Genomic DNA, 24,387 nt, shown 5'->3' with positions numbered 1-24,387 from the left:
AAAGTTTTACTTTTGTTTTTCTTTTTCTCTCTTTGTAAGAGAAAAAGTCTTTTCTCTTACAAAGAACTTTCAAGAAAAAAGAAAAAAGGAAACGAGAAAAAAAGAAAAACAAAAGTAAAACCAGAATCTGGATACATATTGAGATACCTGTTTCAAAAAGTTCCACAATATTTACAGATAAAAAAGTATCTGTATGCAAATATTTTATATCATTGACCAATATATAATTTTTAATTACAAACTCTTGGCTCATTAGCAATTAATAAATAATAGTATTAATAAATTAATCAATATTAATAAATAATAATGTTATTATTTATTAATATAAATTATTATTTATTATATAATTAATATTATTAATATTAATAAAAATAAATAATTAATAATAAATACTTAAGTGGAATATAATATTTCTAATAATATACAAACATACATTTATATAAAGTTGTAATATAATAATTGTTATGTAATTGCGCATAAATTGCTAATTTCATTCATCCCGTGCACCGAATCGTAAATCATTTATGATCACTGGACACGCGTGCTCTAAATATAGAGCTATTCTAATGAATCCTCTTCCTACGCTGATTAATTATTCTCGCTAAATCTATATATACATATAACAGCATACCGCTTAGGCTATCGAAGACAGATAAAGATACCTCTACGCGAGACACATCGTGTTCATATATCGTCGTTCACGAGTAACGTCAGCAGGATAACGCTATCTTATTAAGCAGTCCTATCGTATTTCGTCGGGAAAGCATCATTGAAGCAATATAGCCAGCTGTTTGAGTCATCTCGTAGAACAGCACGTTGGACCATCTCGTTTTCTTTCGTTCAGGTAGGACTTTAGGCACCAGGCTCCGGACACCGGTTCGGATGAATCAGCGAGCTGCATCGCGGAAAAGAGGATCTTTAATCCTAGGGAGGCCTTTAAGAAGAAGTCACAAAAAAATGCAAGGACTCAAAACCGGTTCAGTTCGATTTTTCGACGCATGCGATTAATAATTGCTTTATTTATCTATAATATATGCCGAAAAAAATATATATTCCATTCGTATCTATCGTATTGAAAATAACAAATGTTTCGTGATGTTTTAATTGCTTTAACTGCATGAGTGATTTATATATATATATATATATATATATATAAATCACTCATATATATATATATATATATATATACACATACATACATATGTTATTTATTTTATTTTTTCTCTGTCAATTATAACAGCAGTTTTTAATTACCTTACAATGATAATAAATCTATTGCACATTTTATTTAAAAAAAAAAACGGAAAAATATTTTGAATCTGGAACATATCGAAATGTGTATGCAATATTTACGTACGATTGTTTATTAGATTTGTATGTTGTGATTTATTCTTATGCACATTTATCATTTTTTATACACATATTATATTATACATTTCTTATCTAACATTTCTCTTATAAAAATCTATAGCTTTCGTTGAAGAAGTTTTTATATTTGCTCTTTATGCGATACGTAATGCGAACTGATTCACACATACAATTGTATATAGTTACAACTCAGCACTGATAAAATAATGACATCAGTTGATCGCGAAAAAAGTAGATAAGGTAAATCACACTTTGTATCATACAATCTGGGAATTATAGCTGTTCTTATATTGATATATGAGAAACAAGATTAAAAAGATAAAAATCATACTAATCTGAAGATTATAATCTTAAGCTCATAATATTATATAATATACATTTATTGTTAAATATGTACATATTATCACAGTATTACATGCAATAAATAAATCACTACATGTAATTCTGCACATGTTTGTGACTCGGACATGACATTCAACAAAGATTTGATATATTATTTATATATTAACTTAAAAACAATAATATTAATTTAAACGCTATTTTTATACTCTCTTCTAATATATAATTAAAAAAATTATATTTGCAGATATTTTTCAAACATTCTTTCAAGAATAAAAGATATTTTATTTTTCTAATATTTATAAAAATTGTGTTTTCTATATACTAAATAATATACTAATAAAAATTATTAATTTTTATTAATTTGTTACATTTATATAATTTAAATTTTTAAAAAAATTTACATGATTCTGCTAGGATTATATAATTAAAAAGTATTTATATAATTTAAAAAATTATTAGTTACTTGTTTGTAAAAAAATTATATTTGTGTTTCAGGTAAAATTTCAGATACTTAAAAAGCGAAAGAATTACCATTTCTTCGAACAATTTAATAAATATATGTTAAAAGAATTATAATTTTATATACAATAGAATATAGAACATGTAACGAACTTTAATGCAGACAAAATCCAAGAGAATATGTATTGAATAATCTGAAATTATTAAATTTGATAAATTAAAGAAAATTATTTTGGTTTACACAATTATGGAAATTATTAATATGAAATATTTAACCTATTATTTAACCTAAAAAACGTACATTCAAGGACGGTCCTGTGGCGCAACGGATAACGCGTCTGACTACGGATCAGAAGATTCCAGGTTCGAATCCTGGCAGGATCGTATAAATTTTTTTTTAAATTATATAAATGTAAGAAATTTTAATAAAAATTTATAATTTTTATTAGTATATAGAAAATACAAATTTTTTATAAATAACAGTAAAAATAAAATATCTTTTATTCTTGAAAGAATAAAATATCTGTTCGTTTACCAATCATTTAATTATTACAAATATTTTATATATATTTAATTATTACAAATATTAGAATATTTAAAAAATAGCTTATTTCCAGATAAGAAAAAAGTAGGAAATATTTCGCGATAAATATAAAAGAAGTGATATTTCAATATGCATTTACCGATTTTTTAAACTGAAAATTCTCACAAAATTTAAAATTCAAATAGTTTAATTATGTATTTTATATTTAATATGTATTACATATTACGCGTAATTAATTTTTCAAATATTGATTGATATATTTTTTGACATATAATTTAAATAATTTCGTGTGTGTGTATAATGTAACTATATTATTTATTATAATATATTTATATTATAAAATTATTTTTGTTAAAATTATTGTTTTTCACACTATAAGTAGACCGAGTTAAAGCTGCATGTTTTTGTTTTGTACGTCTTATCATGTATGCTTTTGCCGCTATCTTGATTGTGTTATAGATGTAATGCGTGTAAAAAATACTTATTCTGACTTATTCGACGTTATATTCAGCATTAATTGCCGTCGAGAATATTCACTGATGGGTCAAATAAATTAACCCATCACCGTTTATTCTTATTCTGCACGCGAGAAACGATAATGTAAAGATGCGTGTAAGCCAAGAAGGACCATCTATATAGGAAAATCCGGCTGTTATCGTGTATGTAATGTTCTAGTCTATATTAATTAATGAGAAATGCATTTTTGGACTTATGTTTCGATTAAATCTCGATTCGGAAATAAATGAAAAGAACAGAATTATACATGTCAGAGATAAAATGTCACATTATTATATTAAAAATTTTCAAACACAGATCTTAAAATTTTTTTTCTTAAAAATTGTTTGAAGGGATAATGAGGAAGGATATATAATATTTTTAGACTTGATGTGCTTCGTTGAATGTTGTATAATTTTTCATTTGATTTCATAGTCAAATATATCGACAGAACTATTATACATATTTGATTGCAATTATAATTTTTAGTTTATAAGATTATCATTATTGATATGACACATACTTCCTTTACAATTTTAATTCCATTTCCTGTAGTTAAGTTCCTCTCAAAAAGGAAACTGAATTGTTCCCACATGTGTGTAACTTTATAATAATAATAATCTAATTAATTTACGATTATTTTGGTTGCGGCACGCTTTCGAAATTCGAGGTCGGCGATCCTCTTGGTATTTCACATATCAGAAGTTGTATTCATCTTGAGAAAGAAGCGTTACCTCGGCCAGATGAAGTCATCACGAACTCTTGTTAATTACGTTATCCCACGCTACCTTCGTTACGCTAACACAGTTTTATAGGACATTTTTATCTTGAGACTCAATATACATCGTAAAGTACTAAATTCTACAGAAATTTAAAAATTTACAGTTTTAGCAACATTTATTTTTCTATACATTTTATATTTACACAAGAGAGAGAGAGAGAGAGAGAGAGAGAGAGAGAGAGAGAGAGAGAGAGAGAGAAATATCTTCAAAAAATTATACAATCTTATATTTTATACATAAAATATGCTCATTAAAATTTATTCTTTTATAGCAATTTTTTCTTGTAATAATGTATTGTATATATATTGTTAATTATATTTTCGGGAATTTTAAAATTCGCCTTTTTAAACACCTAAATGAGCCATTTGGTACCTTAAAAAACGACTGTTATTTCAGATCGATAAATTTCAAATGGAATTTTGGCAATGCAATACAAACTGGTAGCCGGGTAAGCATTCCTATGAATCAGCTCAAGAATTTTTGACTGCGCACGAATGGGTTTCTCTTACCTGTGGTCTGCGGGTAGGCGTCGACGTGGCACGATTCTCTATACATCAGCTGGCATGGGTACCTGTAGCTTCACTCTATCTTTTTCTCGGTCGAGGGGAACGAGAGTAAGACGGGGAGAAGGCTAAGAGATGAGAGAAAGAAAGAAAGGAGAAAGGACCGGTCTTTCTGGTTTTCCACCTCCGCAATCCGGTGGTCCCTCTCTTGTAGTCCTCTCTCGTTACCTTCGCACAATGAGATGTGTACGCGTCTTCATACGACGATCCGATAAACGAGAGAATAACATATGTATTTAGGAAAATTTATTAGCATTCCGGTGACTACGATAAAATACGTCTCGCTCTCTCATTCATTATTTCGTTCTGCACATTATATGTGTAATAGTATAACACTGTCAAGCAAATTTCAATGTACGAATAATGATTTGGTCGTATGAATTATTGACGCTATACGAGTCATAATATATGATATACGAGAGAAAGAAAGAAATACTATGTGTAGAATAAAATAATAAAAGTAATAATTTAATTAATAGAAAATTTTCTACATTTCTACTGTGTTACAAAGTTCTTATCTTTGAATTTTACACAAGATACATTACAAGACTAAGAATTGCTTTATAAATGATAACTGTAATCTATTTTATCATATCGCGCAGTGATTATCAAAATATATATATATATATATACAAAAAGTTTTATTAAAATTATGCGTGCACATTTCATCGTAAGAGATTTATTTAGAATGTTGACTTAAATGTACATTAAAGTACACCTGTGTGTCAAACATGTGCATACCATGTGCAAAGTTCTTGTGTCTATTTACTCGTGACACTAAGGACAAACATAATAAAGCGAACCTATGATATATCGCATAATGTATGTACGCCATGTAAAGCGAGATTTGATGTACATATAATAGAACTTCAATCGTAGAATTCTGACGTAACTCTTTTGCAATCAACAAGCGGATACGTTTAACATTGAATTATAAGGTATACCTTTTCATGATTAATTGTAATCAATAATACAGTTTCGTCGCAAATAACGAGAATATAATGATTGTGAAATGACTTTATCGAATGTAAAGGTTGCTTTTGCTAAAATGCAAAAAGTCTGAAATTTTATAAAATCGACAAAGCTACATAATATAGAGTAATTTTAAAACGCGATCGAATAATAAAAGTAAATGTTTGAGAATATTATAAATCGTATTAAAAAACCTTAAAAAATTAATTGTTTTGACAAATATTAATATATGTAAAAATCATTTATATAATCATAACATTGCAAGATTTCACTCGTCGGTTAATTTTATTTTATATTTTACTCAACGTAAAGATAACGATATAGAATTCTTTCTCGTTATCGAGTCGGTGAATAATTTAAATACTTGTTAACAAAAAATATGCACGTACGTCGTATTTATACGTATATGACCTTATTTATGACTGAAATAAGTTTCAGTCTATCGTACTTTTTCACGTAAATTTCTAAAAGAAACATATATATGTATATAACAATTCTGAAAAATATAGAAATATTTCTGCAAAAATTAAAAATTTATTTGAGAAAATGTAATGAGTTTTAATTGTGATTTTGTTGACTTCATTGAAAGTTGGATGTAGCCTGATATCTAAAAAAAAATGAATTATCTTAAAACGTACAAGTATATAGTGATAAATTTGTCTCTTCTGATAGCGGCACGATTTATCATGTGTATCTAATACGACAACAAACTTCGTAATTTTAATTTACAAATCTTTTTTACATACTTTTATGTAATAAAATATTGAAAATATAAAAAAAACCATCTGCTTTTTCTTAAAAAAGAAACAACAATTTTGCAGAGATCTATATTTCACGAATATAAAACTTAAACTTATATTCTACGATAAGATATAGATATTCTCGTAAAAAAAGAAACTAATTAATGTTGCATAACAATCCACGCACACAGAAACTGATATGTTGATACCATGTTGTTTTATTATAAAAAACCTCCTCTACTTACGCAACGGAGTGTACTTGAGATCGAAATATACAGTGACACACCAAGCCAGGAAAGTGCATGCAGCAGCGTGCAATAGTATTTCTAAAGCAGTTTCTAACGAGCTTCGCCGTGAATAACAACCCATGATACCTCTGAAGTGTCAGCAAGCTGTTGATGGAGATGGCTACGTCTGTATGTAGTCTTGTCGAGACTGATTCACGTGATTCTTGCTGAAAAGCATCGAAATGACATGGCGTAATATTTTTCTCTTTTTTTTTTTTAGGAGCAGGAACGACTGTACACCCCGAGTGAATGGAGTAAACGATATGGATCTGAAGAAATGTGTCAGCAATTCTTTGCATTCTGCGTAAAAAGTAATAGCAGTTTCATATTAAGCTTCCTTTTGCTGCAATTTAATGAGTCAATCATTAATCGCATTAATAACTTTATTAAAATTTTGCAATTACACTGCGTGTGGTCACAGAAATTTATCCAGTAATCATTTTATTATTAAAGGAACTTATATTTTATTTATTATTATAGTTACGGAAAAAGTTCAGAAAACTATAAAATGCGAACTTAATGTTCCGTATGGCCCTACAGAACGTACAAAGTACGATATATATGGCACCGATTTACCTGAAGGTATGTAACAACAATTCTATATAATAGATGACATTACTTGAAACCATGAGAAAATAAGCAAAAAAATAAAAAAAATAAACTTACTAGAATTGATGCTTCAAGATTGATTATTTCATTTAGACGAAAAGAAAATCTGTTTCCAATTCACAAAAATGGAATTCATTTTCTAAGTCAGAATAAAGTTTTTCTCTTGCAAATTGTATTTATATATTGTACCTATAACTAGATGATATATGATCTATAAATCATTTATCCTTTCAAAACATAAATATGATAAATATTTATATATTTACATAAAACAAATAATAATTGTTTAATTTAATTCAATTTAATTTTTTTAAAATAAGTATGCAACTGTCAAAATAAATTGTTGACGGAAATATTAATATTCCCAAATCTTTGTAAACTGTTAAATTTGTGTTACTTTTTAATATTAATACTTTACATTCACATTTAATCGTAATATAGATATTAAAAAGATAATTACATATTTTAGATGCACCAATATTTATCTTTATCCATGGTGGATATTGGCAGGAATTCAGCAAAGATCTTACTGGATTCTCTGTACCCTTGTTTGTTGAAAACAAAATCAAAGTAATCACAGTTGGATATGATTTGTGTCCAAATGGTAAGATAATAAAAAATATATTAAATTTTGTTATTTTTTCTTTAATCTCAATTATTTATTAGACCATATTGTATAAGACTTTTGCAGCAGCTACACATAAAATTAATCAGTTTCATAAAAATAATTTGTATAGTTTAAAAAATTTGGATCCAAAGAATACATGAAAGTGTTACAGAGATTCACAAATTATAATTATGTATTAGATATAGATTTTAGATACAAATTAAAAGATTATTTATATTAAAGCGATATAATTGATTATATTTTCTTATATTTCAGTCAAACTTGGAGATATAGTAGCGCAGATAAAATCAGCAGTCACACAAATATTAAAATATGCAGTCGATTCAGGTTCCAAGTATGTTGCTCTCAATTTTAATTACATAATTATATTAGATTTATATTTAAAATATATATATATATTTTTTTTTTTAAATATAAATCTAATATAAATATGTATTTATTAAAAAAAAAAAAAAAATAAATATATATATATATATATATTTTTTTTTAAATATAAATCTAATATAAATATGTATTTATTAAAAAAAAATATATATATATACATATATATAAAGAATTTATTTTTTAAAGTCCCACTATAAAATTCAAATATTTATATATATGTATATTATATTAGACACGTATGCATCGCTGGACATAGTGCCGGAGCGCATTTGGCTGCAACTCTGTTACATGATGATGATTGGATCAACCGCATGATAGAGCAAGGATATTTTGCACTGTTAAAGGGAATCGTATTAATAGGTGGAATTTATAATATAAAGCCTCTAGTTAACACCAGTTTTGCGATAGCCCTTCAACTCACCGAGTAAGCACTTGATATTATCTCTACGAAATATTTAATACATCATAGATACGTTACATTTTTCTTGACATTTCAGCGAAGAAATTGAAAAGTGGAGTTTGTCTACCCTTGATGAAACAAAAGAATGTCATATCAGTGGTTTGAAAGTCATCGTGACTGTAGGAGAATGTGATTCTCCTGTATTTGTGAGTGAATCACGCGAATACGCCCAGGTATTAAACTAAATAATAACTAAATAATCGTACATCGAAAATCATTATAAGAAATCATATATAAAAGTTCAAATTATATTACTGTTTCAGAAAATTATTTCTGCAGTGGATAACGTGGAGTACTTGTTACTTCGAAACAATGTCGACCACTTCGAAATAGTGGAGAATCTTTTGGATCCAAATTATCACCTCGCTAAATTGATATTAAAGTGTCTTCAACCCGATGAGAATGTTCTTTAGAAGAATATAAAACTAAAATGTTTATTATAAGGCGCTTTGTTGAATATATAAAATACAATCTGAAATTTACTAACAAAATTTATTAAGATTTATAAATATGTATTCATTATGTATCAATATATTTGGCTTATAAATCATATATGGTTTCTATAATAGAAATAATTAACATCTAAGTATTAATCAGCTGATATTGGTTTTCGTATAACAATGATCTAGAAAGACAGCCCTTTTTATAGGTTCGAGTCATTTAGGTTTTGTCTTCGGCAAGTACACATTTGTTTGTTTCGGAACGGATTGTACCGCCGATTTTTTTATTACGATCGGCTTACCTTGTTGAATAATTCGTAATATCGTCTCGTTTCCTCTAAAGGGTACTTCATTCCTCACAGTGATAGAATTTTGTGGTTGATTTTGTCGAGCAGTAGTTGCTTGAGTAGATGGTAGCCGGACACAAATGTCACGCACAGGTGCTATGATTTGTCCAGTTTGCGTATTTACCTTTAGATAATTATTTGTAATATTTTGAACATTGATTACATTTCTATTTGACGATACGAGCAGTCTTTGACTTTTCACCAAAGGAAGTACTTTGTTTCCAAGTTGTATGGTACACTTGGTAATGGGAGTTACCTTATTAGTTACCAGTGATGGTTTATTGAGCATTTCATTGATTACCAACGATGGTTTATTGATGGCTTCTTTGGTTACCAGTGATGGTTTATTGATCGTTTCAGTAGTTAGATCAACTATCTCTTTGAGTTGGGGTACTTTTGATGCATTTTCTTGAGCGATCTTAACTTTCTGTCGACTATCTACCTCCCAAGTCATGGGAGGTTTCGCAAATGATCGCACTCGCAGTAGAGGCTTCTTTTCTTCTTCCTGTTGATTTTTGGTTACAAGTTCATCTGTCGCATCCTCTGTTTCACTTGTAATCATCATCTCTGTGACCTCTTCCGTTATTGGCTCTGCTACTATTCCAGGTGTCATATCTGCTGCATCCTCTGTTACCATCTCTATTACAGGATTTGTTATCACTTTGGACATACCATCTGTTATCACCTCAGGTAGAGCTTCTACAACATACACGTAAAATACATGTATATAATTTCTCTCACCCTTTGTGTGAAAGTTTTAAATTCACAAACCTTCAATCCTATTAGTTGTGGAGTCTGCTGTAGAACATGTCGGTAATGAATCCTTTAATGTTTCTGCATCTATATTCACAATGTTATTTGCAACAGTATTGTTATTGCATACTTTATGTACTGTTTTCTTGCTAGTTGTCTGGTTATTATTCTTAGATATTATTATGTTCTCTTTCACCGAAGGTTTTATACTATCCTTTTTATCTTTCTGTTGCAATGTATTTGATATAGTTCTTTTAACATTTAACATAACTTTATCTGTACTCTTTCGTATATTTATTGTATTTATATTATTTATATCATTTTTTTCAAGTAATCTGTTTTCTTTAACTTTTTCATTTATATCTTCCTCATCACTGTCCACTTCACTTAAACTAGCTACAGATAAATTATCCTTGTTCTTATCATCCACAATTCTTTCTTCTTCTTCAGCTTCTTCTTCCTCTTCCTCTGAAGTTATTTCAGTATCATTTTGTTCCTTTATTTCTTCTTGTTTTTTTGAATATTTTTCAAATACAGCAGCTAATCTTTTTTCGCCTTCAGTGCGATTGTCAATTAATTTCTTTGCTAAATCTTTATCTTTTAGAGCTGGGTCTTCTCCTGTGTTTTCAAGATACAAAGAAAAAGTGTCCCAATAATCGTTACGTCTTGTACGTTGTAAAAGTTCTCCTAATTCTAGGAAAGCTTTTTTTGCTGCAATATAACAAATATATAAATATGACAATTAAATGTGCATTTAATATAACAATATCTATTTTATACACACATAATATTAAACATATACACATAAATGCTAATATCAAAATTGATACATATCTTACCCATTTGTTCTTGTTTTCTTCTGTCCAAGCCTAAATTTTTTCTATCATTACATCGACTAACACATTCTAAGATGTCTCTGTAATCGGGGAATATCACATCATCTGTAAGAGCTTCTGTCTTTTTCATTTGATTTGATCGTCGAGCGATTTTTGAATTAATGAAATTTGTTATTGCTTGATCAACAGCAACAATCCGAGTTGCGCTTATATGCTTGGGACGCAAATATACACGTCCTGCATCAGCATTTTCTCCTGTTAATTCGCAATATTTATTATATAATTCTACCATCCTTTGTTTATATCTTTCAACTTTTATATAAGTACTATTATCTTGATCAAGATCAACTTCTGCTTCTTCCAGCATTTTAATTATTCCCTCACATTTTGTCATAGCTTGTAATATTAACTTAATTTTATTTCTTATTCGAGGATTTGTATTTTCTTCGTTATCATTGTCATAATTTAATTTTGCTGCATTATTAACTGATACATTATTTGCCGCATATGAAGTAGAGGGAACTGCATCATAGGTTTCATTAGATGGCAATACATGGGACTTCTTTTTGTTGGACTGTCTTTTCATCTCATTCATTACTTCTTCTATATAAACATATATCTTTTTGTCATTATTCATAATAGCTGCACGCTTTTCATTTAAAAATGAGACAAAATATTCTGAACTTCTGTATTCCATATCCAACTCTTCATAACGTCTTTTTAATTTATTAACAATTTTTTCCATATCTTTCCTATCTTTATCTTTACTTCTTTGAAGACATAAACTTATAAATAACGGAAAGACGTCATATGCAATATATGATATCTTTTTCTTCTCTTTCACGACCAATTTTGGCTTTTCAATTATTATTTCTTGGTCCTTTGGTTGCACAATATGGTCAGATTTATGATATAATTCAGGCTGAAATATAACTTTAATTGTCGTCGATGTATCTCGATCTGTGTTCAATTTTTTCTTCTTTTCGACATTATTTTGAGTTTTGTCTTCTGTATTTATTTTTCGTTTCAGATTATTTCCTTCTACTTTCTCATCGTCGCTAGATAAAGTTTCTATCTTTCCATAAGAAAGGGCAGTATTCTCTAATTTAGTCTTCTTATTTTCCTACATAAATAAATTTTAGATCAATAATAATAATATATTAATAATAACATAAAATATATAAATAATAATTATATATAATAATATATAAATAAGAAATTTTAAGGTTCTACTTTATTATCATATATTTTTTTCTTTTTCGATTAAATATAGTGTTATTTTTATTTATTTTAAAAGTATATAAAATAAACATAGCTAGAATTTATTAGAGTTCTACTAAACCTTTTGTGAATCTGTCTCATCGTCGGAAGAGAGACAAATAATCACTGTTTTATCCATGATTTCGTTTCAAATTAGTATCAAATCAGCCGTTACCGCCAATTATTCATGTAACCCAATCCCAAACTATCTCAAACGATCTCCTGTCGAATAATAACATATTAAAATTGGAATATAATTTATATCAGAAATAACACTGGGCGCGAATAGTATTGCGATTTCACAGTATGTCCATTTACAGTTTGCGTAGATATAGTTCACATTTCGCGATATGTCTTCGTTATTAGGAAAATATATTTGAAATCAATGTCAATTGAAATCAATGTGTTGATAACAATGTCATAATATAAATTCACAAAAAATATGTTGTCTTAAAAATAAAATGCGAATCTAACATCTTTAGTTTCTTGGAAACAGTAACTTTAAGAGATGCTTAAGCGCTGAATTCTCGGAAAACAGAGAGGTAGTAAATTTTATCTTACTCACAATGATTTAATCTTGTCGATGGACTCACTAAAAAAATATGAATAAAAAAGTTGGAACAAGTGTCTAAAAGCCCGCACTTTAATGAATTTGTACAAAGTTAACTGAAAATATTTGATATATCTAGGTTCAATAGCCACCTTACAAATGACACAATAAAGGAGAGATAAAAGACCACGAACGATAACAGACCAAACGGTACTTATCCGTACAAGACTAAAAAGTATGCGAAATAAATATTACCAATGTGTGAATAATTTTATTGGTCAATCAATAGGGAAATTTGATTCCACAGAATGGTATGTTATACGTCGAGAACAAAAGTAGCTTCGGATCGGATGTAATATGAGTAGTTCATCAAAGAGAGAGGGCAAGAAACACAAAAGCAACAAAAAATCGTAAAGACTTGTTCAAACGGACTTGCATATGATTACAATGATATGCATAATTTGATGACCTGCAATATGGCGTTTCTTCACATCAGATATATGATTGGTTATCTTTTCAATATAAACATATGATTGGTCACTTTTATGATGCAAATATATGATTGGTCAACTTTTCGATACAGATATATGATTGGTCTATTGTTTGATAAAGACATATGATTGGTCAACTTCTAGAAGATTGTCTGTGGATAGACCTTAGTTCTATCAATATCGATAATACCGTTTGCGCAATCGTCTACTGCGCATGTTTTATACTATATATCATGATTATGTAAAATGCGCGGTGCGTTTGCGCAAGCATGTTAAGGCTCGTCCACAACGAGTCGTTGGTCGTAAAAAATTTAACCAATCACAGTTGAATTTAAAGAAGAATACTTGAATATGATTGGTTAAATTTCTTATGACAAGCGACCAACGACTTATTGTAAATAATTTATGTAGGCTTTATGTAGGCTGCGTTTAAAAAGACATTAGTCTGAGTTGTCCTTATTATTAACTTTCTGTAAGTAACAAAGATAAAGTGACTTTTTACGCTAATAGCATCTTCTCAAACCACCAGTGATAATAATGACTGCATGAAATGTACTTATTTCAGAGATATTTTTCTTATTTTGAAAAATAGATTTTTTGACATTAATTTTGGCGTAATAAAAAATAATTTTTATATTTTTTTAAATATTAGCTACACATTTCTCGGACCGAGTTTTATCATCGTAGACACAAGACTTTAAGTAGACACAAGTCGGTTCTATATTGGTCGTAAAGCTCGTATCAGATTTACGCAAAGCAATCTTTGCTGTGATTGGTTGGTTCCCAATGTTCAACAGTAATCCTAACCTCAACCGAACCCGCAAGCTATAGTGTAATCACGGCTTTACATTTGTCGCACAACAAATTTTTCTAGAGTGTTGATTGGCTGCAGGATAGAAAAGTTCTTCAATGCATACTCTTAGTTAAAGTCCCTAAATTGCAAATTCTCGTATTCTGTGCAAACGGATATGATGTAGCTGCATCCACCATTACGATTTGCATCTTTGCTCATGGACGATTGATTCTTTCCGGTTGTAAAGCACAGCAAGCATGGGTATGTTAGAGAGATTTTTCTCTAATATTATGATATTTTTGGAGAAACGATTATAAAAACGTCAATTTCGACGAATTTTTTTCAATATATTTCTTTCAATATATTTTCTTTGCTATTCGTGTTTATAAATACATTTGTCGTATATATTTTTCTCGCGATTCGATCGTTGTCGCGTGTCTTCTAAATGCACTGATACTGATGTGTACTGTCAGAAATATTAAAATATTGATTATTATGAACATTAATATATTTTTATATTATATTTGAATATAGAGATATTTTTAACATTTTTATCTACAAAAAACATTTGTTCATATCAAGGAAAGTTATGCGTACAGAACATAACCATTCAGGTTACTTTTCATTGTAGGTAAACCGAGAGGTCTTCGTACGGCACGCAAGCACGTGAATCACAGACGTGAGCAGCGATGGAATGACAAGGACTACAAAAAGGCACATTTGGGAACTAGATGGAAGGCTAATCCTTTTGGCGGTGCCTCCCATGCTAAAGGAATTGTTTTAGAAAAAGTGTATGTACAGCTCATACAATTATATATAAAATTTGTATTTAGAATGTAATTTATTGATATTTTATTTTTTTTTTACAGAGGAGTAGAAGCTAAACAGCCAAATTCTGCTATTCGTAAGTGTGTCAGAGTACAGCTGATCAAGAATGGAAAAAAGATCACAGCTTTTGTACCAAGGGACGGTTGTCTCAATAACATTGAGGAGAATGACGAAGTTCTAGTGGCAGGTTTCGGTCGGAAGGGTCATGCTGTTGGTGATATTCCTGGAGTACGATTCAAAGTAGTGAAGGTCGCAAATGTTTCTCTATTAGCTCTTTACAAAGAAAAAAAAGAACGACCAAGATCTTAAATTGTCAACTACTGAGATATGTATTGACAAATATAAATATATAATTTAAAAACAATTGTTTTATTTTAATCTTACTATCAATAATTTCCCTTTTTATACTATAATAACTCTTATAATGCATATGAGATGCTCAAAATGAATTTCAAAAATAAGTTTTTCTTTTATATATTTATAAATATTTAGATTACATCATATAAATTATGCTTGATGATTATAATTAGAACTATGTATAAATATAAATACAAAATTAGTTAATATTGTTTGTCATATTCCAATTTTCAAGTTCTTCATTAGAAATAACTATATCTTCTATAACTTTGTTTAAAGGTGTAGTAGTCTTCGGTAATCCTGCTAAATTCTTTATTTTACATATTTCGTCTTTTGCTTGCAACACCTGCACACAAATATAATTGGATTTTATACTTGGATATTTATTAATATTATATTATGTAATGTAACAATGAATAATAAAAATTCCCTTACCTTTTTTAAAGTATGAAAATCAGAGCATATACTTTTAATATCCGAACAAATGGAATCAGAAATATCTTTGTCTAAATTTCTGGTTTGTACTGGCCATGATGAAATTGTCTGAAATGCTTCTATGAACTTTTCTTTTTCCTTCTCAAACAGTATGTTCTTTTCATCATTGAGTCTGTCATCAGTCTATAATAATATTTATAAAATAATAATTTACACATTAATTATTTATAATTTCATTAATAGTCTTTTTTCTCTCATACCTCTACATATGAATCTTCAGCCAAGTTAGTCTTAATATCTCTACAATCACTACTCAACGTTTCTGTTTCACTTTCTTCAAAATATTTAATACTTTCAGTATAACTCACTTTTGGTTTGACAGAAAGAGGAGATATTTGATTGACATCATCAATATACAGCTAAACAAAAAAAAATATATACATATTTATTACAAATATATCAAGTAAATTTGTGAACATATTTATTCAATATTAACATACCTTAATAACATCCACAAATGTTCTTTCTGTCTCATTTATATTCACAGGTATATTCATATGTATTTCTTTCATAAAGTTTAATAATAGTCTTAAAGTTGGTAGCTGTTCCTTCAAGGAACATTTACCCTAACATAAAATTAAATATGTTCTTAATATATAAGTAATAATAATTAATCAACATCTTATAAAATATATTATTTTTTATAAACAAACCAGTAATATATCCTTGTTGTTACAGATTCCAATCTGAGAGTAATATTCAAACAACTGATCTAAAAAGATATATGCTGTTTTAATTATTTCGTACATATGCTTTTAATATTATAGTATATATAAATATTTATTATAAAATAATAATTAGAAATATTTTAGACCTGTGTTCAAAATTTATACACCATCAAATTACAATTAAGAAAAAGATAAGAATACTTTCCAAGGCAACATCCTTCAGTTTTTCTAAATGTACATTGATTATATTTAATTATATCATAATTATAAATGCTTTTAATATTATAGTGTACATAAATATTTATTATAAAATAATAATTAGAAATATTCTAGACTTGTGTTGAAAATATATATCCCATCAAATTACAATTAAGAGAAAGATAAGGATACCTTCCAAAGCAACATCCTTCAGTTTTTCTAAATGTGCGTTGATTGACGGTGATTTCTCCGTCAGAAGCCAAGAAAGTAAACAAATGCGATTTTCACCATTAAGAATTGTTGCTTCCAAGTCTTTTGACTCTGCGTTAGTGATATGTGGATATCGCAAGTGTATCAAGGTGTCATATATGCTTGTCAGAACATCGTTCGAGTCATTCATAGTAGCAAATTATACAGATACACATGAAAAAAAAACTCAGAAAGATATTTAACGACGTATGAGAAAATACGACAAAATTATAATTGTTACAACTTGCAACATTTGTTTTGCAAAAATATCAATAGACCGCGCGAAACACTGCATATGTTTATAAACAATGTTACAAATTACAAAGTTTCAAACGACAGACATGAATAGCAAGTTTGGATAAGATGAGAGACTCTGCTTCGTGATTCATTGCGCGCCAAAATCGTCAAGAGGTCGAGACATTTTCTCTAGTAATTTTTAAATGTATCCAATAGGAGAATTTATTTCCTGGAAATAACTAGGAAACAAACTCTTATTGGATGTACGAGTCATTAAAAAAATTATGACAAGAATGTGATTATTACAAAAATCGAAATATGTAAAGAATTATATAAAAATAAAATACAAATTAGTAATATAATTCTAATTTATTATGAAATTTCGAACTAAGGAAAGATAGATTTCTAAACTATATATTAAAATTAATTAACTACAAAGAGATATTCTTTTAGATATATATTTTGAAAAATATTTTATTATTTATAACATTAAAAATATTTTAACTTAGAGTATACATTTATGTGCTTAACACAAAATTATCATTTATATTTTATTAATTTGTTGTTGTGAAATGAAAAAAAAGTATATTTTTAATTCCTTATTCTTACTTAAAGAGAAAAAAACTTATAACAAATGTATGTGTAGTAAACTTAAAATAGCTTACATTAGATATAAATTTAAATAAGATTATTTTTAATTTATAATGCGCATTTATGTAGCTTTAAAGAAATCCTCTGAACTAGTTGTGTAAATGTGCCCTTCGCAGAGAAGAAAATCTAATATTTCATCTATGCGAGGTATAACATGTTTTGGCACTCGTGTCAGAATATCACGTTTTTCAATACCACATTCTGAATCATTTGCTGATCGAACAATTTCGAGTACTGTCACTTGTTCAGTTGACATACCACTCATTGTATTATCAAAACCAGTCGTTGTATGAGTCAAAGTGGATTCAGCTTCTTCAGGTTTTTTAGCCTTTAATATAAAATACATAACTTCCATAAAGTGGCATGTCAGTTCATTTAAATCTTCGACAGGATGCATACGCAGAATTAGTACATGTTGTTGATTATTTTGATTGCGTAATAAACCATAAACTCGCACATATGTATTAACTTGTGTGCAAATATTTTCTGAAGGATTCTTATCTGCTTCTAACCACATGACAGCTGTGACAGTACCTATTTAACATAAAAATCAAAGTAAGTTTATCAACTAGTATAATAATAAGTTCAGAATATTTAAATAAATAATTATATCCAAGTATACAAGTTTCAAAGATTTTAAATGAATTTATTCAAGTCAAAATATCAATTTAAACTTTTAGCAATTTTTTATATATATACACACATACATATATTGTCATTAAAATTTAAATAATTTATTTACACAAAGTACCTGTGTCATCCTGGATACTGAAAGAGATTTTTGTCGTATCCTGTTCAATATTACGTACGATTCCGACAAATGTCAGAGTATTTACACTTTTGCCAGCAATCTGCAAATCTCCTGATGCGGATGTGATATGTTTAATCGTTACAGGAACGATGCTCCTGTCATTACTTTGCGAGCTCTTTTTCCCAGTTGTTCCTCCTTGCGTGCTTTCATCCAGAAATCCGCCTCCAAAATTCGTGGAGCTTTCATTCCACATGATTGCGATTACGAATTTGCAAGCTTAACTTTTAGAGCCTGAAATACGTTGTATTATTGTATTATATCAAACAAGGCTGAATTTGCGCGCGTGAAATGTAACTCGAGTCGCATGCAGATCGGGTTAGGTTAGGTTAGATTACGAATGCAGGCTAAAATCTAAAATGTCGCATTTCCATCAATTTGGCAGATTCATATCAAATTGAAATTACATGGAACTTGACCAATCAGAGCTAAAAAAGGAAGTAAAGATTTCATCGCGTTCCGACTGATCAGTCTCGTGTAATGCTTAATTCATAAGTCCATATTAAAGATTTCTTCATCCTCTAATTGAAGGTTGAAGATTGACCAATCAGGACAAAGAAATTTTAGTTTCTTTCGTTATGATTAGTGAAATTTCAATTCGTTAATCCTCGATCTTGCGAGTGCATAGTTTCACACTAGCTTAATGTCAAATAGAGGGCATTTTGTACATGTTATTTTTAGAGATCATTAAAAAATAGAGAACCTTTAATTTTTTAGAGATCCTCTAAAGAAAATTTTTGTCTAAATAAAGTTTGCGGTTTATACCCTGCCTGTAATATTCATCTTTCCCCTTTTCTCTCCGACGCGCGTCTTACGTCATTATACATATTTCATTTCGTGAACAAAAAATACAACATGATGCAGCTACAAAGAACAGACCTGTAGTGTATATTGCCGGTCTTTTTTACACACTCATGCTTTCTTAAAATACGAAAATAAAAGTCCTTTTACGCGATAGTGCGAGCGGTTTCTGCGTTAAAGCCGATTTGGTACAGAAATATTGATAAAGATGTCTGAATAATTCAAATCGGCCTTTAATCTCGTTGAAGATGAATCGAGAAAATCGAGGATTGTTCGTGTCTCCGGTTTGTTGATTTTATGTTACCATAAAAAGTATCATGGCGTCTAAGACCCATGTGGACAACACGGTGAACGAACGTCGTTTGCGACCGATTTACGGTACGTATATAATTTTATCGACGTCGAGATCGGCTCTGATATTCGTCACGTTTATTCTCGTCGAACTGTCCGGTTGTATCCTCGGAATCAAGGATGACGAGGTTATATAACGTCACAGAGTACAACCTTTCTTTGGGTTTCAGATTGGCTGGATAATGGCAACAATAAGAAGGCACTCCAAGAAGCGGACAAGGTGCTCAAAAAACACCCGACTAATCAATGTGCCAAAGTACTCAAGGCTTTGGCCCTGTTGCGGCTAGGCAAGGAAAATGAGTGCCAAGTTATCATGGATGAAGTAAGGTCTGAGGTACCATGTGAGGACTCTACCCTACAGGCAATGACTATCTGTTACAGGGAAATACATCAGCGTAAGATTCTTAGCTTGCTTATTCAGTTTGAATGTGAGAGTTATATAATTATCTTTGTTGTTTCATATATTTTTGTATTGAATTTATAGCTGACAAAATTAGCGAGGTTTATGAAGCTGCTGCAAAAGCAAATCCAAATAATGAAGAGCTTTTAACACATCTTTTTATGTCATACGTTCGTCTTGGTGATTATAAAAAGCAACAGCAAACTGCTCTTACCTTGTACAAAATGAAACCTAAGAATCCATACTATTTCTGGGCTGTTATGAGTACAGTGATGCAAGCCATTCACGCTGATCAAAAGTTAGCAAAAGGAGTTATTTTACCATTGGCAGAAAGAATGGTTTGTTCATTGATTATTATGTTGTTGTTGTAATTGTAACTGCATATTGTGTCTAATTACAGTTTATTAATTTATTAATTTATAAATAGAGGCAGTGTGAAGGTGATTAATATTTTTGTTTTGCGTACAGGTGCTAAAATTAGTAAGGGAAGGAAAAATGGAAGCGGAACAAGAAGTACAACTTTATTTAATGATTTTGGAATTACAAGACAAAAATGAAGAAATATTGAATGTATTGTCTAGTCCTTTAGCTTCGCATCTTTCATATGTACCGCAACAGAAAGCTGCAATTTTATTAAAACTAGAACGCTTTCCCGAAGCTGTTAATGCATATTGCGAACTTATTAAAGACAAGTAAGTAAAATCTAATTGCAATTCTCTTTTTTTCATACACTGTTTTATATATTTATAATATCTATAGTGTCTACAGTAGTTTTATATATCTTGATAATATATTAATCTCAATGTTTACATAAAATTGTAATATTTATTATGTAGCATGGACAATTGGGCATTTTATCAGAATTATCTTTCGGCGGCCTTAAAGTTTCAACAACCGACAGAATGCCAGGACTTTCTTAACAATATTATTAATACATCTGAAAAGAGAATTCGTGCACCATATTTGGCTCGTTTAGATTTATTAAAACGTGCTCATATTAGTGAAGATCTGCAGTGTAGTTTGCAATCTGTAGACTTTATGCGTCAATATTTCGCTCAATTTGGAGAAAAAGGCTGTGTAGTTGGTGATTTGCGATTATATTTAAATTTGCTTACATCCAAAACGAAGTGTGAATTATTTGAAAAGGTAAGGAGAGTAAAACTTGGATTTTTAAAATTAATCTTTGTATGTGTAATTAGAGAGAAAAAAATTTTAATTTTAATATATTTATATACGACATCACAAATATTAAAATCAAGTACATCAAGTGCATTTCTTATTTCAACAGTATTAACTAAAATTTGAAATTGCTTAATGTAATACTATTTACAATTTTGTAGATTGAAAAAGACATTGGCATTACATCAGATGAGTTTCCAACTACTGTACAGCAGATGCAAAGGCATATTCACTTCGAGCAATTGCGGCGTATTTGCGGCTTTCATCATCCTCCTTTAGTGGACAGAAGTAAACAAGAACAATTAGTGAAGCGATTGTGTGATTTGTATGAAAAAGGCATTGAATTATGTCCAGTGCAAGATAGATTGCCAACTGATTTTTGTCCGGCGGATCCATACATTCTATTAGCTACACATTTGCTGCATCAGTTATGGATTGACACTAACGATTCATCTTTTCTTTATAAGTAATAATATATTTTTGTATATTGATAATACAAAGCTAATTTTGATATTAGTAAGGAATTGCTAATAATATTTTGAAAACATGCACATTTTTAAAACGATGGATTTACAGGGCAATGTCGTTATTGGAACACGGTCTTCTATCGAGTCCTGTAAATTTTCACATCAAAATTTTGCTCGTGCGTATTTACTTGGAGGCTGGTCTAGTGGTCGCGGCTGATCATACTTTTGCATTACTTGATGTAAAGCACCTTCAACTAGATTCACTGGGTCATCTCTATGCGCCTCTTCTCGCGCCTCTCGGTAACTTGCCTCTGGCCTCAACAACTCTTGATCATACAGCGAAATTTTTCATAGCCAATTATAAGGATGTATGTGTTTTCAAGTAAAATAGATTTAAGAAACAATGGACGTGAGAATATATTTAAATCTAATTCATGGATTGTTTTTTAGAGTGCAGATCATTTAACGTTTGCATACAAATATGGAAGTTTTATAAAAATTCAAGAATTTGTTGAGTTGAGAGAAAGATTAGATAATTCGTTTCACTTTGCTATGACAACTGTAGACAAGATGCTGCTTGATTTATGTTGGTGCGACAGTACTGCCTCTTTGATTTCTACTTTGAATAGTATGCATATACAACCTCATCTCGATACAATTAGATGGGCATCCTTACGAGATAATCGTGACTTGGAGGTAAATATATCTGAAAGACGTGATATAATTCAAAGAAATATAAGACTTAAATTTGACCAGTGATAAATTTTAAATTATGACATTAAATAGGTTGTTCGTGAGTGGGAGCCATTTAATGAGAGCGAAGAAGATCCAAGAATGCAAGAGGAAACACGTATATGCATGTTAAGGTTACTTGCAGCAAGAAATGCCATGTTACGTATTTTGGCAGCGAGTGCAAACTCTTCTTCAATTTTTCTTTCTCAAATATCTGCCGAACTTAAAGAATTGGATGAAGAACTTATTCCGAAAATATTACAAAAATTTGATACGGACGGAAAACGAAACAGACCATGCAAAATATTGGTTCCGCTAGATGCTGTAGAAAGATTACGTGAAGCACATTATTCTGAGCAATTAAGGACTATAGCGTGCCTTGCAAATTCACTTTCTCAATCTCCTTGTCCGGACTTTGATTGCATACAAATGCTGCGAACGTCTCTTTGCTTACAGACATTACCCATTCCCGAGCGAGATACACCAGTATCTTTTAAAAATTTCTTACTCAGAGCCTCAACCTGCAGCGAATCTTTAGCGATCATTAGCGCTATATGTAGTGTATGTGCGATACAATCGGAACCACGTACTTCGCAAAAGAAAAATAAGAAAAAATGCAATAAGAAAATCGAATCGAACATGATAAATGAGACTAATGAGACTAAGGTAATTATATTTCCTTATTTATAGAAAATTTTTTTAGTTTTTAATATTGAAGCATATTATTGATACTCTCGTAACAGCTTTTACACATAGAATTAAATATGGCAATTATTAATTATATTGATATGTAAATAATGTATTTATAAAAATAGAGTATGATTAATTTTTATAATGATTATTTATTGTGTTGTAGGTTTGGAGAGAAGTGGCTGTATTACTTTCTGAACGAGTTGAAAATTTAGATACAATCCTAACAGAATTTGAAAAGTACGAATTACACACGGATTTGGATGAGGAAGATGATGTATGTGTCACCATTATGAAACGTGGACAAGCAAGTCTCAGGCAAAGTTGCAGATCTCTCAAATCTCGCACTCAGCCTATATTAAGGCTTTTAAGTAATTTAAAGAGCTGAAACTATTTGACAATATTTGTACAAAGAACAGTATCCGTCTATTTCATAATTTTCAAAAATGACTCGAGAGTTCTGTACATAATTCTTAGTCTCCATCAATTATAAATAATGACTGATTGGTTTAATGTTGATTAAAATATCTCTAAACCTATCTTTATTTGTGTGTAAAAAGCATTGCGCAATTATTTCAATACATGGCCGTTGAATCAGCTCATACAACGATATTCCTCAAGTCCTTCAAAATAACAGGTGTGCTTATGTATAAACTGAAACAAAGAGTATAACACTTTCAAAGTAGAATTCTTATATTTAAAGAACGGAAGTTTAAAATATGACTTATGTTATCTTTAGTTATATGGTATTTCTTTATTAAAATAAAATAATTTTCTCTATATTTTTTTATAGAAAGCCTATTTGTTTATGGTTCAATATTGGGCATTTTATATTTTTTAAAAATAATGCTTGTAAATTTAATTATATATTTTTTTATAAATTGCATCCACACAGAATTTTTTTTGCTAATGTATGTTAATAAATTATTTAGAAATAATAAGTTAATAATAATTCAAACAATCTGGTAGAATCATAATTAGTAAATGACAAATTTTTTTTGCAATTACTAGTATGGTTGCAGAAAATTTTGTATTTATTTTATTTATGTCTAATTATTTCAGTTAGAATGGATATTTGTATATTTATATATGTATATTGAAATGCACATGACTAACTATCAAGGATTGGCTTTATCAATGCTTTCTAATTACTTCATTGCAATAAATAGTTAT

General features: G+C 29.3%; 6 protein-coding genes and 1 non-coding gene across 9 annotated transcripts; 4 read left to right on the top strand and 3 right to left on the bottom strand.

The window, feature by feature from the left end:
• Window positions 1-2,480: 2,480 nt before the first annotated feature.
• Window positions 2,481-2,553, top strand: Trnar-acg (transfer RNA arginine (anticodon ACG)). The gene has a single exon. It is a non-coding gene; the product is annotated as a tRNA-Arg (tRNA).
• Window positions 2,554-6,529: 3,976 nt separating this feature from the next.
• On the top strand, window positions 6,530-9,118 carry Kfase (kynurenine formamidase). The gene is made up of 8 exons (XM_072887605.1): window positions 6,530-6,681; window positions 6,773-6,863; window positions 7,033-7,134; window positions 7,631-7,765; window positions 8,045-8,123; window positions 8,406-8,597; window positions 8,671-8,806; window positions 8,897-9,118. Exons 1-8 carry the CDS (start codon window positions 6,664-6,666, stop codon window positions 9,044-9,046), a joined length of 903 nt encoding a protein of 300 aa, XP_072743706.1. The 5' UTR covers window positions 6,530-6,663; the 3' UTR covers window positions 9,047-9,118.
• Daxx (Daxx-like protein) lies at window positions 9,111-13,216 on the bottom strand. Of its 3 annotated transcripts, XM_072887597.1 has the most exons (6): window positions 12,835-13,056; window positions 12,352-12,491; window positions 11,013-12,132; window positions 10,192-10,884; window positions 9,677-10,119; window positions 9,111-9,544 (listed from the first exon to the last, which is right to left on the bottom strand). In XM_072887597.1, the coding sequence occupies exons 2-6, from the start codon at window positions 12,406-12,408 to the stop codon at window positions 9,290-9,292; spliced, it is 2,568 nt and encodes an 855-aa protein (XP_072743698.1). In that variant the 5' UTR covers window positions 12,409-12,491; window positions 12,835-13,056; the 3' UTR covers window positions 9,111-9,289. The 3 variants fall into 3 exon arrangements, with proteins under 3 accessions (XP_072743698.1, XP_072743697.1, XP_072743696.1); XM_072887596.1 differs by lacking the exon at window positions 12,835-13,056 and adding an exon at window positions 13,075-13,216 and having other exon boundaries at window positions 9,111-10,119; XM_072887595.1 differs by having other exon boundaries at window positions 9,111-10,119; window positions 12,835-13,055.
• Window positions 13,217-14,209: 993 nt separating this feature from the next.
• Window positions 14,210-15,295, top strand: Rps23 (ribosomal protein S23). Its single transcript, XM_072887610.1, has 3 exons — window positions 14,210-14,364; window positions 14,735-14,894; window positions 14,973-15,295. Exons 1-3 carry the CDS (start codon window positions 14,361-14,363, stop codon window positions 15,238-15,240), a joined length of 432 nt encoding a protein of 143 aa, XP_072743711.1. The 5' UTR covers window positions 14,210-14,360; the 3' UTR covers window positions 15,241-15,295.
• A 152-nt stretch (window positions 15,296-15,447) lies between these two features.
• Window positions 15,448-17,257, bottom strand: LOC140663438 (uncharacterized). Its single transcript, XM_072887606.1, has 6 exons — window positions 16,842-17,257; window positions 16,437-16,495; window positions 16,224-16,349; window positions 15,984-16,142; window positions 15,724-15,906; window positions 15,448-15,634 (listed from the first exon to the last, which is right to left on the bottom strand). Exons 1-6 carry the CDS (start codon window positions 17,047-17,049, stop codon window positions 15,488-15,490), a joined length of 882 nt encoding a protein of 293 aa, XP_072743707.1. The 5' UTR covers window positions 17,050-17,257; the 3' UTR covers window positions 15,448-15,487.
• A 418-nt stretch (window positions 17,258-17,675) lies between these two features.
• On the bottom strand, window positions 17,676-18,932 carry LOC140663757 (replication protein A 32 kDa subunit-B). Its single transcript, XM_072888201.1, has 2 exons — window positions 18,538-18,932; window positions 17,676-18,320 (listed from the first exon to the last, which is right to left on the bottom strand). The coding sequence occupies exons 1-2, from the start codon at window positions 18,788-18,790 to the stop codon at window positions 17,848-17,850; spliced, it is 726 nt and encodes a 241-aa protein (XP_072744302.1). The 5' UTR covers window positions 18,791-18,932; the 3' UTR covers window positions 17,676-17,847.
• Window positions 18,933-19,286: 354 nt separating this feature from the next.
• Psidin (phagocyte signaling impaired) lies at window positions 19,287-24,127 on the top strand. Its single transcript, XM_072887875.1, has 10 exons — window positions 19,287-19,773; window positions 19,917-20,141; window positions 20,231-20,484; window positions 20,615-20,838; window positions 20,983-21,292; window positions 21,487-21,791; window positions 21,902-22,160; window positions 22,243-22,488; window positions 22,579-23,190; window positions 23,381-24,127. Exons 1-10 carry the CDS (start codon window positions 19,713-19,715, stop codon window positions 23,600-23,602), a joined length of 2,718 nt encoding a protein of 905 aa, XP_072743976.1. The 5' UTR covers window positions 19,287-19,712; the 3' UTR covers window positions 23,603-24,127.
• The last annotated feature ends 260 nt before the right edge of the window (window positions 24,128-24,387 follow it).

Source organism: Anoplolepis gracilipes, chromosome 3, assembly GCF_047496725.1.
Source record: "Anoplolepis gracilipes chromosome 3, ASM4749672v1, whole genome shotgun sequence".
NCBI classification, from domain to species: Eukaryota; Metazoa; Arthropoda; class Insecta; order Hymenoptera; family Formicidae; genus Anoplolepis; species Anoplolepis gracilipes.
This window is presented reverse-complemented; position numbering and strand designations above follow the sequence as displayed.